General features: G+C 44.0%; 2 protein-coding genes across 2 annotated transcripts; both read left to right on the forward strand.

Moving 5' to 3' along the window:
- Positions 1-4,195: 4,195 nt before the first annotated feature.
- LOC311359777 (trypsin-3) lies at positions 4,196-6,754 on the forward strand (the record flags this gene model as incomplete). Its single annotated transcript, XM_084479817.1, has 5 exons — positions 4,196-4,250; positions 4,935-5,088; positions 5,585-5,723; positions 5,966-6,226; positions 6,605-6,754. 5 exons carry the CDS (start codon positions 4,196-4,198, stop codon positions 6,752-6,754), a joined length of 759 nt encoding a protein of 252 aa, XP_084335943.1.
- Positions 6,755-10,281: 3,527 nt separating this feature from the next.
- Positions 10,282-15,023, forward strand: pink1 (PTEN induced kinase 1). Its single transcript, XM_084479303.1, has 8 exons — positions 10,282-10,731; positions 10,894-11,163; positions 11,278-11,381; positions 11,821-12,003; positions 12,330-12,493; positions 12,658-12,785; positions 13,589-13,819; positions 14,033-15,023. The coding sequence occupies exons 1-8, from the start codon at positions 10,378-10,380 to the stop codon at positions 14,315-14,317; spliced, it is 1,719 nt and encodes a 572-aa protein (XP_084335429.1). The 5' UTR covers positions 10,282-10,377; the 3' UTR covers positions 14,318-15,023.
- The last annotated feature ends 51 nt before the right edge of the window (positions 15,024-15,074 follow it).

Genomic DNA, 15,074 nt, shown 5'->3' on the forward strand with positions numbered 1-15,074 from the left:
TCTAACGCGATCCAATCAAACATCTGATAGGTAAATTAAAGATCTTTCACTTCACACACACACACACACACACACACACACACACACACACCCACCCACCCACCCACCCCCCTGTGAAGTTAAGTGACCGGAGATGGATTTCAGGTACCACCCCCCGAGCCTCCGCCTGCTTTGATTCTGCTCTGTATTGTATGTTAGACAATAGGTTGAGGTGTGTACCCCATGGGAGATTGTTTAGTGCTTCCTGGTATCAAAATGTTGATATGCTGCATCTGACATCTGTATGTCATGCTTTAAATCTTACAGCAGGGAGCAACCTCAAAGAGTGGAACCATACTGCCAAACTAAAGTTACCACGTGTTACCATGTCATTGAATAAATGGTTAAATCTGTGAAAGTAGTAATTTCTCAACATGATATACAGTGTCACACCATGTGATGTTTTGTGCATTTAGCACAAGATGTGCCTTGCCATTATTAGCAAGTATACAATGAGCATACTCATTGCAAGATGGTAACATATTTTTATGTTTAATTGCAAAATAAACCATTTATATTTGCCATTCTTATCATAAGAATGGCTATACAAATATTTAAATAGACATTTTTTTATGGGCAAATAATTGAGTCTGAACAGATACGTTTCAGTCTGCCGTTCTGTGTAGGGCCGTGGGTTCCAGCTGTCTTGACCCCCCCAGTGGGGAAGTCGTTCCACCATTGTGGAGCCAGGACAGCAGGTCTGGCTCCAAGACCAGGTAAGTGTGGTGGACTGGCAGGGGTATATGGTTTGTGTTCCTGTTGAGTCTTTCTGAGAAGGCCCTTGCACTTCCTGGTTGAGCCTGTATGTCATATGTCAAAAGTATGTCAAAAGATAAAAATTGTTTTGTTGCTTTGTTAAAAAAGTAGATATTTACTTTGTTATAACAAGACTTTTTATATTATGTTTTCTTTCTTATCATTCAAGATTAAACGGTGACATTGGTTTGTGTATGTATAGTGGAGAGGAGACTTGTATCGTTAAGTGTGCTGAGCTGAATTTATCCCACCATTTCCCCAGCCTCCACCTGCTTTGGTTTTTGCTCTGTATGGCATATAACCTATATATGCGGTTGATATATCTGATTTACCCTATGGGGGATTGTATAGTGCTCCCTGTTGTCAAATGCTGTATGCTGTATGTCATGCAAGGACATCAGCTCCACTTTTACCCCTGCCACCATCCTCCCTCCACCCATCCCCACCTCTGTTTTTACCCACTTCATCCCCCTCACCTCCAAAGAGGTCAATAGAATAGTTAACTCTAACCACGCCACCACCTGCCCTCTTGACCCTATCCCTTCCGCTCTCCTCCAGACCATCTCGGTCGACCTCCTGCCATTTCTCACCGCCCTCATCAATTCCTCCCTCACTTCAGGCATTGTTGCGTCTTTCAAGACTGCCAGAATAAAGCCTCTCCTCAAAAAACCAACCCTTGACACCACCGAGATCCAGAACTACAGACCAGTATCTCTTCTTTCATTCCTCTCTAAAACACTTGAATGTGCCATCTCTAACCAACTGTCCTCCTATCTCTCACATAACAACTTGCTTGACCCTCACCAGTCAGGCTTCAAGAAGGCACACTCCACTGAGACGGCTCTCCTCGCGGTGACTGAGTCCCTCCATGCTGCCAGAGCCTCGTCCCTCTCATTGGTTCTCATTCTCCTCGACCTGTCCGCAGCATTTGACACGGTGAACCACCAGATCCTCCTTGCCACTCTTGCCAAACTTGGCATTGCTGAATCGGCCCTATCCTGGTTCACATCTTACCTGTCGAATCGCACCTATAAGGTCACATGGAATGGCTCCTTGTCCAAACCTTGCACACTTGACACTGGTATCCCTCAAGGCTCTGTACTGGGGCCCCTTCTGTTCTCCCTCTATACCAGATCTCTAGGCTCTGTAATTACATCCTGCTATGCCGACGACGCTATTCCTCTCATTCCCCTCCTCTGACAAAGCCCTGATTGCAACGCGCATATCTGAATGTCTGGCAGACGTCAACACTTGGACGACTGCCCATCACCTGAGGCTTAACCTCAACAAGACTGAGCTCCTCCTAATACCGGGGAAAGATTGCCCACACTTGGACTTACTGGTCACTGTCGAGAACATCACTGTATCTCTGTCTCCAACTGCCTGAAACCTTGGTGTGGTACTAAACAACCAGTTATGTTGCACCGCCAACATCACTGCAGCGGCCCAATCCTGCAGATTTCCACTTTACAACATCCGCAGGATACGACCCTTCCTCACAAGGGAAGCAGCTCAGCTTCTAGTCCAAGCGCTGGTCATCTCCCGCCTGGACTACTGCAACTCGCTCCTAGCTGGACTCCCGGTCTCTGCTATTAAACCTTTGCAGCGTATCCAGAACACGGCAGCGCGCCTCGTGTTCAACCTACCTAAATTCCCCCATGTGACTCCCCTCTTCCGCCACCTCCACTGGCTCCCTGTAGTAGCCCGCATCAGATTCAAGATGATGGTACTGGCATACAAGGCAGTCGATGGAACTGCCCCTGCCTACCTCCAAGCCTTGGTCAAACCAAACACCCCAGCTCAATCCCTCAGCTGGATGTCTGGTACCGCCATCACTAAGGGCAACCAAAGGTTGATCAGCTAAATCACAACTCTTCTCTATCTTGGGACCACAGTGGTGGAACGAGCTCCCTGCTGATGTTAGGACCACAGAGTCGCTCAGCGGCTTCCGCAAATGACTCAAAACCCACCTGTTCAGAGTTCACTTAGACTCTACATAGCCATTCAGTCCCTTATTTGTCTGTTGCATTATTGTTTGTTGTATGTCCTGGCACTTAATGAACGCACTTAATGCAGGTTGTATTCATTCATTGTACTTAATTGTGTAGCATGTACTTAATTGTGTTGTGCATGCATGTTGTGTAGCATGTACTTAGTTGTGTAGTAGCTAGCTATCACTGCCGTATACAGGGAATGGGGTGATTGTTAGTACTTGCACTTGGTTCTATGAACATCTTTACTGTACTGACAGCAATATATTGTTTCACTTCTTATGACAAATGTACTTATTGTAAGTCGCTTTGGATAAAAGCGTCTGCTAAATGCCCTAAATGTAAATGTAATGCTTTAAATCCTACAGCAGGGAACACCAGAAAATAGTGGAACTATACAGCCAAACTAAGTTGTAATACCATTTCATGCAATCATTTTTTAAATCTATGAAATGAGTGATCCTGACAGAACTGCAGTAATGGCCGAACTGGCTTTTAGATGTAAAAGGCTGAATGCATGATCTCAAACTGAACATGGCTATCTACTAACATAGGCTATCTACTGTATGCTTGTTATGTGAATCACCACATACACATTATACTGAGGTGTTGAAATTCAGTGGTGTAGCAACAATAAGGACAGTTGATTCCTTTGCATATTATTTATAGTAGTAGTTGCAGTAGATGATAAGAGATGGGCTAAACATGATGCAGACGGCGGATGAAAGCTTTGATAAATCCCCAAATTGCAAAGCAGACTCACCAAATAATAACTCACACAAATAAGGAGCCACTGTTGCTATCGGTTTGTTTACCCTGCAATAATGAATCCACAACCCATCTAGTCATAACTCGTTTAACCCATATTGGTGTTGTATTATATTGGTGTCCATATTCATTGGATGGACACTCTGGAGTTGGTGTTCCATTTCTAAGCATATTCTTCATAACAATGCATCCCAAGGTGTGTGAAAGACACAATGGAGAAGCAGACCATATCTTTGTCCTGTACTAGGTCAGCTTTAGTGTAATGATGTGGGATGGCCCACTTACATACTGAGACCAAAAGATAGTTGGACAAAAAGAGAGATTTAGACAAGGATACAGTTACATTATATAAAGAATGAGGTGTCACAATCCAACCAGTTGCAGAAGTTCTGAAGATTGGTGATCATTTAGGATAACAGGTAGGAGCATAATTTTCCTCGTATGTTCACTGAGCTGATTTTGAGAATTAAGCTGTAGGTTGCTGTGATTTTGTTGGTAACTTCCACATCTTGCTTTATACCTTTGGGAAAGGAATACCAGGATTACTAGATAACTACTGCTCATTTCAAGTGTCTTATGCAAATGAATACCTGCATCTCAGTCATCTTTCAGTCAACCGCTATTTTACAGGTCGAGTTAAAATGACAGAGGCAGTGAGATGGACATCGCTGCTCCTCACGTCTCTCATTGTAACAGGTATATTTCTTACTCATCTCAACAGTATGCTATTCTTAAAACATATTGCACATTCAGAATTGTCTGAGTTTGACTGAATAGATTATACCTACCAATGCTTGTTATGTTAATAACAATATGCATAATAGACAATATATATGTTTATATATATATATATATATATATATATAAGTTACAAGTTTATATATATAGACAACATATATTGGCTTACTGCAGTATATACATTATACATTAATTATGTTTACTACATGGCTCTTCTCGGAACGCTCCGTTCACTTGCATGGGCCTTCCCGACTTCCGGCGAGTAATTATTTTTCGATAATGACCGTTGCTAAGCATATAACGACTGCTGTCAAGGAAAGTGGATTTTTTTGCCTCTGATTCACGTCTTTGGTATCACTCCGCAAGTAGTCCGGTAACTTATCATCCCCAGCGTATTCGGTTGCTAAGCGACCTTCTTTGGATATTTCATTAACTATATACATTTCCAGAATTTCGAAAGTGCCATTGTGTTGGGGAGTGCCTGACCTCATAAGGTCAGGCACTCCCCAACACAATGGCACTTTGCTGGCAACTTGATAGTACAAGATTCACACACACAAATTCAAACACACAAAATGATGAGGAAACTGGGTATCATTTGCAAGTCCTGACACATTTTTTTTCTAACCTCACTGTGTGCAGAGGCATATTCAGCCAGGATTATTGGGGGCCAGGAGGTTCGGCCTTATTCCATTAAATATCAAGCATCCCTTCAACATGAAGCCAGGCGTCACTACTGTGGAGGGACACTGATCCGCCCACAGTGGGTAGTGTCTGCTGCCCACTGCTGGAGACCGTGAGTACTGCCACTGAATAGAACTGAACTGAGAACGTGACCGTGCCTTCCGCGCGATGATGATTCAGAGGTTGGAAAACTTTGTAATGCCAATTATATTAGGTCTTGTAATGCTTATTGATTAAATATTAATTATTTAAAAATAAGCTACATTTATAAACCATACATTTTGAAATTGGACTTGAATTTGCCTGCTTGAGACGGCAGTGTCAAAAGGGAAAATATTTTGGAATCAGCCATTATACTTTACATGATTACGTAATTCGGCATCGCGAGTATCCATGCATAAGGTCACACGATCCCGGGTTTATTTCTGTATTTTTTTGCATAACAATTAATCGGTTTCGTAAATTAACTCGAGTAGGTTGACGGATTTTCATATCCTAATATACCTCCAACTGTATATCACCCTGCGTGCCAACCGTGACCCGCGCGCCGTGGGTGGTCGACCTGTCGCCTACATGAGATTGTATGACTGCCTCCACATTTTCTACAGGAGTTCTACGATGACGGTGGTGCTGAGTGAACACAATTTAAATGAAGAGGAGGGTTTTGAGCAGGTATTCAACGTCTCCAGGATATTCGTCCACAACTATAACTACAGATCATTCAACAATGACATCATGCTCATCAAGGTAAGGTTTCCTTGAAATAAAAGGCACCAGAGGGAGATAAATGTTTAACCAGTCCATTTAAAACTCAAAACTACAACTCAGATTCACACCAAACCTACACTCCAATAGGCTGCACACATTCAAAATTATTTTGTCAGATGTTTTTTTCACATAACATGTTCAATAAACAGGAGTACACACAGAGTTTAGTTAACCCTCCTGAAATCCCAATGATTGAGTTTCGAGTTTTTCATCTGCGGCAGCTGAGTAGACCGGCCAGCCTCAACGCCAACGTTCAGCCCGCCAGGATCCGGCCCCCGAGTATTCCAGATGGCATCCGGTACGGAATGTACTGTACAGTGAGCGGTTGGGGGGTGACACAGCTCTACAGCTCCTATCTGTCCCCCGTGCTGCGGGCCGTGGACGTGCAAATCATCCCGAGATGCTTCTACTACTACTGGGGCCGCATCACCACTAACATGATCTGCGCTGGCTCCCGGTATGGGGGCAAGGACTCCTGCCAGGTAACAAGCCTGTTATACACAGAGAACCAATAGATCTGTGGTGGGGGCATGGAGAGAAAATACAATCAAGCCATGGATGGGGATAACAATGCACAGCAAGAAGCTGTGCCGGTCAAGGGAATAGACCTGTTATTGAACCTGTACTCAAGTAACAATTTCACAGCAATCATCCTTTTATCTCTGGCCAACCCCTTAGAGAAAGTACATTCTTCCCTCTTCCTGCCTCTGTCTCCCTTTTTAAATGAAAAAGTTAGCCAGTGAGGTTTGAGTATACTGAATACAGGAAGGCATTCAATTATTTAGTTAATTAAAAAGGGAACTGTGATTGTGAACTGTGATTTGTGTTCATTGGCTATCCTCTGGTTTGGTTTTGTTCAGGGGGACTCCGGAGGTCCACTGGTCTGCAATGGATACTTGGAGGGAATTGTCTCATGGGGCATTAGCTGTGCCAACCCATACTTCCCCGGTGTCTATACCAAAGTCTTCAACTACGGCACCTGGATCGATTGGATTGTCAATAGTTCATAGGGGAATGTGTTATTGAAAGTAAGGTATAGCGAACTCATGCCCTTAGGCCCACTTCACTTTCGACTGTAAAGTTATCATATAGTTGTCCCGTAGGCGTCTATTTGGTCGTGTTTTGAACAAAACTTTTAATTTAGAACAATGAAAAAGTATAGGCGTACTTTAGGCCTATAGTATCATGGAGATTTATACAAATGTAAAACATTTTGCTAGATGTGTAGTTTTAATATGAGACATTGAATAGTGATTTCTGAAAATTAACACTTTTTCTGAATGTTTACATTCCTAACAAAATATATTGAGAGTTGTAAAGAGAGGGCAGAAAAGAGTTGAAGAAAGAAGAAAGAGAATCCCCCCTCCCTTAGTGGTCCCTCCCTCCCTTCGTTTGATTAAAAGTCCTTACCACAAATTCCACATAAACTGTATAAACGTCTACAAATTTGTGATAAGCTCCTAATACAGCTGGTTGGATTTTTGGACTGTCAGTATGCATATATATAAACCAATAAAGTTATATTCTACATCAGTATGGACATAAGGTTATTCAAAGCTGCTGATTGTAAGGTAATCAAAAAAACAAGAAAGAAAAATTGGTTATCCCTGGCTGTCGCAGGCCTCAGAGTTTCCGGTTCCCTTGGTCAAATATCTATGGGAAATAACATGGGGTTTTTGAATGATCGTACATAACAAACTATGTAGGTGGCGAAGAAGTTAAAGCTGCGTCACGTTTTGAACTACACACTTTCTCCATCTAGTTTTGACTGGCTTTTTGGATTGTCGGTGCCGTTAAAGTAGTAAAAGATTATAAATGCTATTTTAACGGCACGACAATCCAAAAAGCCAGTCGAAACTAGATGGAAAATGTGTGTAGTTCAAAATGTGACGCAGCATTTACTACTTCGCCACCTACAGAGTATAAGAAAAAGTAAGAAAAATATCACCTTATGTACGATCATTCAAAAAACCCATTTGACCGAGGGAACCGGGAGCCTCAGAGGCAGGACTTATTCTTGCTCTAATAAAATGATTGGATGGCTTCAGTGTCAGTCTACCTGGCTAACTGTGCTCACTCTGCCTGTGCACCCATTGCGCATTACCGAAGTCTTCCACAAGGTAGTTAGACCAATTGCTGAAGCGATTTATTATGTGTTTTGGGTTGGGTTGGGTTTTTTCGGTTGGATGGTCTAAAAAATGAGCTTGCTGGCTGGTTTCTCCAAATGGCCTATCCTACCTTTAATTGTTGCATTCATGCACCTGCGATTGACTGGCTAGATGGATTCCCTGAACCCATAGACTAGATGTCTCGTCCGCGCTGCTGGCCAATGGAGTCAAACGTCCGCACTGGCGGCCATCTTGCCACAGTTAGCTTGCTCACCCATAACATTGTGTTGGTAGTGGTACATGTACTTTTAAAATAACCATAACTTGCTCAATTTTCAACCGGTTTGGTTTCTTGCAAACTACTACTATTTGTAAAGGGAAATCTTGTACCTAGTTTAGATTATTATATATATTTTTAGAACATAACATAATTATTAGTAAGTATGCAGTGTCAACTACATCTCTGACCTTTATAACAAACCAAACCATTTGAAAATCGGTTGAAAATTGAGCAAGTTATGGTTATTTTAAAAGTACATGTACCAGTACCAACACAATGTTATGGGTGAGCAAGCTAACTGTGGCATTGTTGCATTCACGCACCTGCGACTGACTGGCTAAATGGATTCCCTGAACCAATCAGGAAGGAGATTCCCTGATGAGCCCAGGTGGTCTAAAATCAAATAGCATCATTCAAACGCAGGCATGCAGTCGACAAAAACAGATATTATCACAATCACAAATTACTGCAGATGATGCTGCATTGGATTGGTATAATCACAAGTGGCAGATAAAACGAATCCGGACAGTAGTAGAGTAGTGTTGGTGTAAAGACTTGGACAGCAGTTGTGGAAAAAGGGTCATATTGAACAGGCCTGTAGCCTACAATCTAAAATAAAGAATCAAGAAAAAGTGACAGCTGGAAAAATAAAGACTCACAGGTTCACTGGTAACGGCTGGTAACGAAGAGGGACTCCATCTGTTTCAAAAGATGAGAACAGGGTGACACCACAGCTGGAGGGAAAAGCAGTGCAGATGCAAGAGGACACACACCTGTCACCCTCACCAGCTGTACAAGAACAAGTATCAACACCTAGATGAGAATGAGCAGCTATGGTGAGACTGTTCCAGTGAGAGTTGAAGCGTTGTGAAATAATCAAGCATTATAAGGCTGGGAAAGGTGAGCTGGATCTAGCTAACAGTAAACCTGATGGCATATTTAAAGTCACTGTTAAACGCAGCATTTCATATGGTCAACCACATCCTCACTTACCCTACCGACCGCTCTCACTTTGTTGAAATGGGACCCAGCATTTTTCCGTGTACATGCGCTACCTACAGCTCAACTGTGAAAAGACTAAGGTCATCATCCTTGGATCCCATACCATCAATTTACAATCCTCCACCATATGGGCGGCGTGAGGGAAGTCTGCAACCTGACGTGGACACTGGGCTGCAAACTATCCCTGCAGGCCCTCATTGAGAACGTCAACAATGTTTCATTGCTGCACCTAAGAAACATGCAGTAGAACTAGACATTTAACATCTCGCTTTTACAACCATGGCTCCCCATCCCTTCACGCATGGACCATTCTGCCCCTCCAGCTACATCTCCCTGCAACAGCCCCATAGCAAACTCAAGATAGTGGGAGGCAGTTCTGCTCCACCACGGCTGTGGAGCACTCCCAAATACACTAGTTCTGAACCGCACTGCAATGCAGGTGGGCTCTCAAGGAGACCTTTGCAAATTGCACATCCTTGAACCGTCCCAGACTGAGACTGGGCTTCAAAATCAAGGAAATGACTGCTTCAGACTGCAGACCTGTACAGCCTCGATCCAAGTTAAGTTCACACATGCTGATCCAGTCCTGTCTGAGGCTATGGACAGTGCCACCTGTGGATGAGGTCAGTAGAAACAGACCCACCATCCGGTCGGGTTGCTTACTATGGTCACTACTCTGTTGTTCAACCTCACCTGAGGCATCATAGGACCTAACAGGATATCTAGCTCTCACCTAAAGAACCCTACAGCCTTTAGCAATAGAACCCACTCCCAGATTAGTGTGCCTTCCCTAGACATGACATTGCCTCAGGACTCTCACCATCACCACATCTTTACTTTGTGTGTGTGTGTGTGTGTGTGTGTGTGTGTGTGTGTGTGTGTGTGTGTGTGTGTGTGTGTGTGTGTGTGTGTGTGTGTGTGTGTGTGTGTGTGTGTGTGTGTGTGTGTGTGTGAGAGAGAGAGAGAATTTAACGTATAAAAAGTGATGGTATTGAGGGAATGGTATTCGAATTGTAAACGTTGGTTATTATTATCAGTCTCCAGGTCCATCTGTTTATTGAGTTTCTTCGTAGGTTGCTGTCCTCCAGCAGGGCACGTGTCACGTGATACCGATACGCATGCTCTGTACGCTCTGTGGCTGTCTTGTTTACATCGTATTTTGCCCTTGTTTGCTGTGTGACGGACAAACTGAAAGTTGAGGATTCGGATATACAATACAGAATTGACCTTCGACAGGTAAAGGATGTCGGTAAAACATGCCATTAGCCGGGGGCTGGAGTTTGGGCGATCGGTTTACAAGATTGGTCTTCTGAAACCCGCCGGCCGAATCGCAGCAAAGTTCCGAGGTGAGCGTGTCCATGGGGTCCCGCAAAGCCGCACCGCCCAGCCGCAGACCTTCTTGCCGGCTCGGTACCGATACTTCCGGACCACATTGAGTGGCATCGCCGCTCGGCTCCAATCCGGCGGGTTCAGGAGGTTTTCAGGTAGCTCTCCGCGGAACAGAGCCGTGTTTCTAGCGTTCGGCCTCGGAGTGGGTCTGATCGAGCAGCAGCAGGAAGACTACAGGAGGAACGCCGCAACCTGCCAGGGAATTCAGGTGAGATTGAGAACATTTAGCTAGCTCATGCGTATGGTGGGTTTGAGTTATCTATTGGGTTTTAGTTTGAATGTGCACTGTTAAAGGTTTTGTTGCGTTCTGTGATGAGTGTTGAGTGTTCCCTACAGCTGACATTTATGTTGGCTCTGTCTCCACCCACAGGAACTATTTAGTAAGAAAAAGTTTCAGAGTCCTCTCAAGCAGTTTACCTCAGGGTACAATTTGGAGGACTATGCCATCGGGAAGCAGATTGGGAAAGGATCCAACGCAGCTGTCTACGAGGCTGCTCCTTTGGCCTTCTCCAAGAAGACTGACACATGTTCCGTGGTGGAAGTATTGGAGGATCAGGGTAAAGGAGAGAGCACTCCATTTCTCAGATGCTGCTCGCTGACTAACTTCCCTCTCGCTGTCAAAATGATGTGGAACATTGTGGTGGGTTGTCAATAAATGACCATCAAACACATACAACTTAATAATGGTACAAAGATTCGATCCCCCTAGGAGTTTTAACTAAAGAACACAAACTCTATTCCTATTATTTTGCAGGCAGGGTCGTCCAGTGACTCCATACTCAGATCGATGTCTCAGGAACTGGTGCCAGCGGGACCACATGCCTTGGAGCAGGAAAACAAACAAATTACTCTGGATGGGTGCGTGCTCAGGATGTGCAGTTAGATACATTTTGATGTGAAAAGAAAAAGGTTTTATTGTTTACATATAACACTAGACCGTAAACCCCTTTTCCTTTACAGGGTGACTTTTATTTAAACATCCACAATATGTGAAAGGATTTGAATGCTGGAACGGATAATTATTCTGAACTGCATCATATTACTGTAAAAATCCATAGTACATCCGTTTTACATTTGCAGCAAACATTTTTCTGAACACAACAAAGCTATCAGATTGTACCAGTATCTATTCACCAAGCAGTATCGGCATTACATATCCCTAGAAGGTGTTGGTTTGGTTATTTATTTTGTTAATTCGTTTGTTTATTGGTTCCAGTAGGAAGTTATTCAAAATGACCTACTATACTGCTAAGGTACTCTCTGATGGACATGAACAACTGGCATCTCCAATGTGCAGGCATTTTGGAGTGATGCCAAGGATGGTGCCGGCTCACCCCAACGTCATCCAAGTGCACCGTGCCTTCACGGCCGACGTGCCCCTCCTGCCAGGCGCGAGGGAGGAATATCCGGCTGTCCTGCCAGCCAGACTCAACCCTGACGGCATTGGTTATAACCGCACCTTGTTTCTGGTCATGAAAAAGTGAGAACCTCTTTTCATACACACTAAGGCAGAATGAAAAAATCTTCATTCACACCAAGGCATAGTAACACACTCTTTATTCTCACTCACGCATATTGACACACTTAAAGTTCACACAAAGGCATAATGACACACTTAAGGTTCACACTAAGGCATAATGACACACTTAAGGTTCACACTAAGGCATAATGACACACTTCAGGTGCACATGAAAAACAAACATTATTTCTGTGAGAATCTTTTTTTTTTATGTTCAAGCAGCAGCAACAGTAGTAATTCCAGTCATTGTTCACGGAGTAGTAAACCTTGGGTCTCGCACCACACAGCTATCCGTGCACACTGCGGCAGTATCTGGAGGGCAACCAGCCTGGATGGAGGCAGGGCACTCTGATGCTGCTGCAGCTCCTGGAAGGAGTGGATCACCTGTTCAGAGAAGGCGTTGCCCACCGGGACCTCAAGTCAGACAACGTGCTGGTGGAGTTGGACTCCGGTCAGTGCAATCCATTGTGTGCCCTCATCACGATATGAACGCAGTGTTACACATTTAATGTGTGCCAGTGAATCATAAGTCCAGGGAAATGGGTGGACTTCCTATAATGAGGTTACATGGTTAATTGTGTTTCTGTCCTTCTATTTTCCCTCTTTGTTGGGTAGATGGATCCCTTCGTTTGGTGATCAGTGACTTTGGCTGCTGCCTGGCCCAAAGTGACGGCAGCCTGCAGTTGCCTTTCAACAGCGTCTGGGTCAGCAGAGGAGGCAACGCCTGCCTCATGGCACCTGAGGTTGGCTGGAGCAGTTTTATGTTTACCTTAAACCGGTGTACCTTTTATATACTTGTGAATGGAAGTCCTCAGATAATAATTAGTTATTTAGGGTGCTCCCTGCTGTAGCATTTAAACCATGACATATGTCAGGTGCATCATACAAACATTTGACAAAAAGGAGAACTATACATTCCCCCATGGGGTACATCAGATGCCTCAACCTATTATGTAGGTTGAATACAATACAGAGCAGAACCAATGCAGATGGAGGCTGAGGTGATGGAAGTCCAGCTCAGTCCAGTGTGTGTGTGTGTGTGTGTGTGTGTGTGTGTGTGTGTGTGTGTGTGTGTGTGTGTGTGTGTGTGTGTGTGTGTGTGTGAAAAATGTACCGCCTATCAGTGTACATGCATTTCATTGATTAGCAGCCCATGGCTAGAGTTTACAGCCAGAACTAAGTACGACCAATTTCCAACACCATCCAATTAACAAATTGAATACAGTGCAACCAACATTATTGGTGTATCCCTTCCAAACCCTTTCAATAAAAGGTATTTCAGCCACATGGCCTAGGCCTACACCAATGCCTTAAAACGTCAAGGGTATGATGGCCTCATAAGGGACCCCATAAGAATAATGTTAATTTACTTAGTCACATTAAAGCATATTTGGATACCAGTTTAGCATGTACAGGAGAATCATGGTGAGTAAACCAACACATTGTTTTGAGAAATTGAAATGGTAACAACTGAAAACAAATCTAAAAGGCCTATAAACGTAAATATTTCCTTAAATCTAAATTAAACCAAAATCCCTCACTGCAGGTGGCCACTGCGGTCCCTGGCCGAGCCGTAGTCATCGACTACAGCCGAGCCGACGCCTGGGCCGTGGGCGCCCTTTCCTACGAGATATTCGGAGAGCCCAACCCCTTCTATGGAGCCCAAGGGCTTCAGAGCAGGGGCTACCAGGAGAAACAGCTCCCCCGGCTGCCCCCCGCCGTCGCGGCCGACGTGCAGCTGGTGGTCAGTTTGCTCTTGAGGAGGAACCCTGAAAAGGTACATTGGGGGGTGGTCAGGCATACTTACTAACCGTGTCATCATGACTGGACTTCACTTTTCTATTCAAAGTTGTATTTTCTCCCAAAAACTTTAACCTGCACTTTTTTACAAGGATGTTGGTGTAGCCTACTTGTGTGACTCAATGTACCAAATATTGATGAGATGTTACACTGCTACAATCTTTTATAATCGTCTTTGCATGTTCTCCAGCGCCCCAGTGCCCGTGGGGCCGCCAACATCCTGCACCTCAGCCTGTGGGGGAAGAAAGCCCTGGCCAATCAGGACAGCGCGGGCATGAGTGAGCTCGTGGATTGGCTGCTGTGCCAGTCGGCCGTGGTTCTCCTGAGGGGCTGTGGCGGTCCCCGCGGCAACACGGTGGAGGCGGAGCTACAGAGGGGCTTCCTGGCCCACCTGGAGCTGCAGGACCTGCGCACGGCTGTGGGCTTCCTGCTGTTCGGACGGGAGCAGCGTCAGGCCTGCGTCCTGTCTGCTTAGAGCCGCACACGCAGCAACGGTCAAACACACACAAGGGAACGCAACCCTGGGAACTACAAGTGGGTGTTTGTTGGGTGTTTTTTGGATCATTTGGAATCCCTTTGCACTTAGATCTAGTTATTATATAGCTGAGGTGAGAGGAGAGAGATTAGATATCTGCTGATTGAACATAAAGGTTAATATTTAACTGTGGGTTTACGGTCCATGCATGACATGACCGGAAGTGCGAAGCATTTTGCTAAATAAAGGCTTTGCCTAATTCTCTCTAAGCATAGTTCTTTGCATAGAACACGTAACTTGGTGGTGGATTGCATTGGCTTTTTCACTTTACTGACAAACATTGCATGGATTGAGGTCTTGATGTAATGCACATATTTATAACAGTTTATAGGTTATTTTAATAGGGCAACGTATTTGAGGTAAATGCCCTTATTTTAATGCAAACAACATGGAATGGGAAATTCTTTGGCTTTATTTTAGGAGAGGCAGTTTAATTTCAACATATTGCTTCTGGATAAATGTATACACAATATATGATTGACTTCCAACTTTCAAAATATGTATGCAATAAATAAAGAAAACTAAATATGTTTCGGGTACATTCAATCAGTTTTTTTAAATGTAATGCTGAATCATTTATTTAAAAAAAGATGAATGTTTCAAACATTGCTTAATTTCTGCAATCATTACAAACCTATCCCATTATTATCAATGTTGTCAACTGTTTTACTTTGAAAATGTCTAACGGAAAACGACA

This window comes from Micromesistius poutassou, assembly GCF_964030765.1.
Source record: "Micromesistius poutassou genome assembly, chromosome: 15".
In the NCBI taxonomy this organism is placed as follows: Eukaryota; Metazoa; Chordata; class Actinopteri; order Gadiformes; family Gadidae; genus Micromesistius; species Micromesistius poutassou.

What these genes read in the sequence shown, in the direction of transcription:
- pink1 (XM_084479303.1), top strand. Translation starts at nt 10,378, where the DNA reads ATGTCGGTAAAACATGCCATTAGCCGGGGGCTGGAGTTTGGGCGATCG. An exon ending in AAATGATGTGGAACATTGTG is followed by an intron (nt 11,164 to 11,277) that starts GTGGGTTGTCAA and finishes ATTATTTTGCAG; the next exon opens with GCAGGGTCGTCCAGTGACTC. An exon ending in CCTGCCTCATGGCACCTGAG is followed by an intron (nt 12,786 to 13,588) that starts GTTGGCTGGAGC and finishes CCCTCACTGCAG; the next exon opens with GTGGCCACTGCGGTCCCTGG.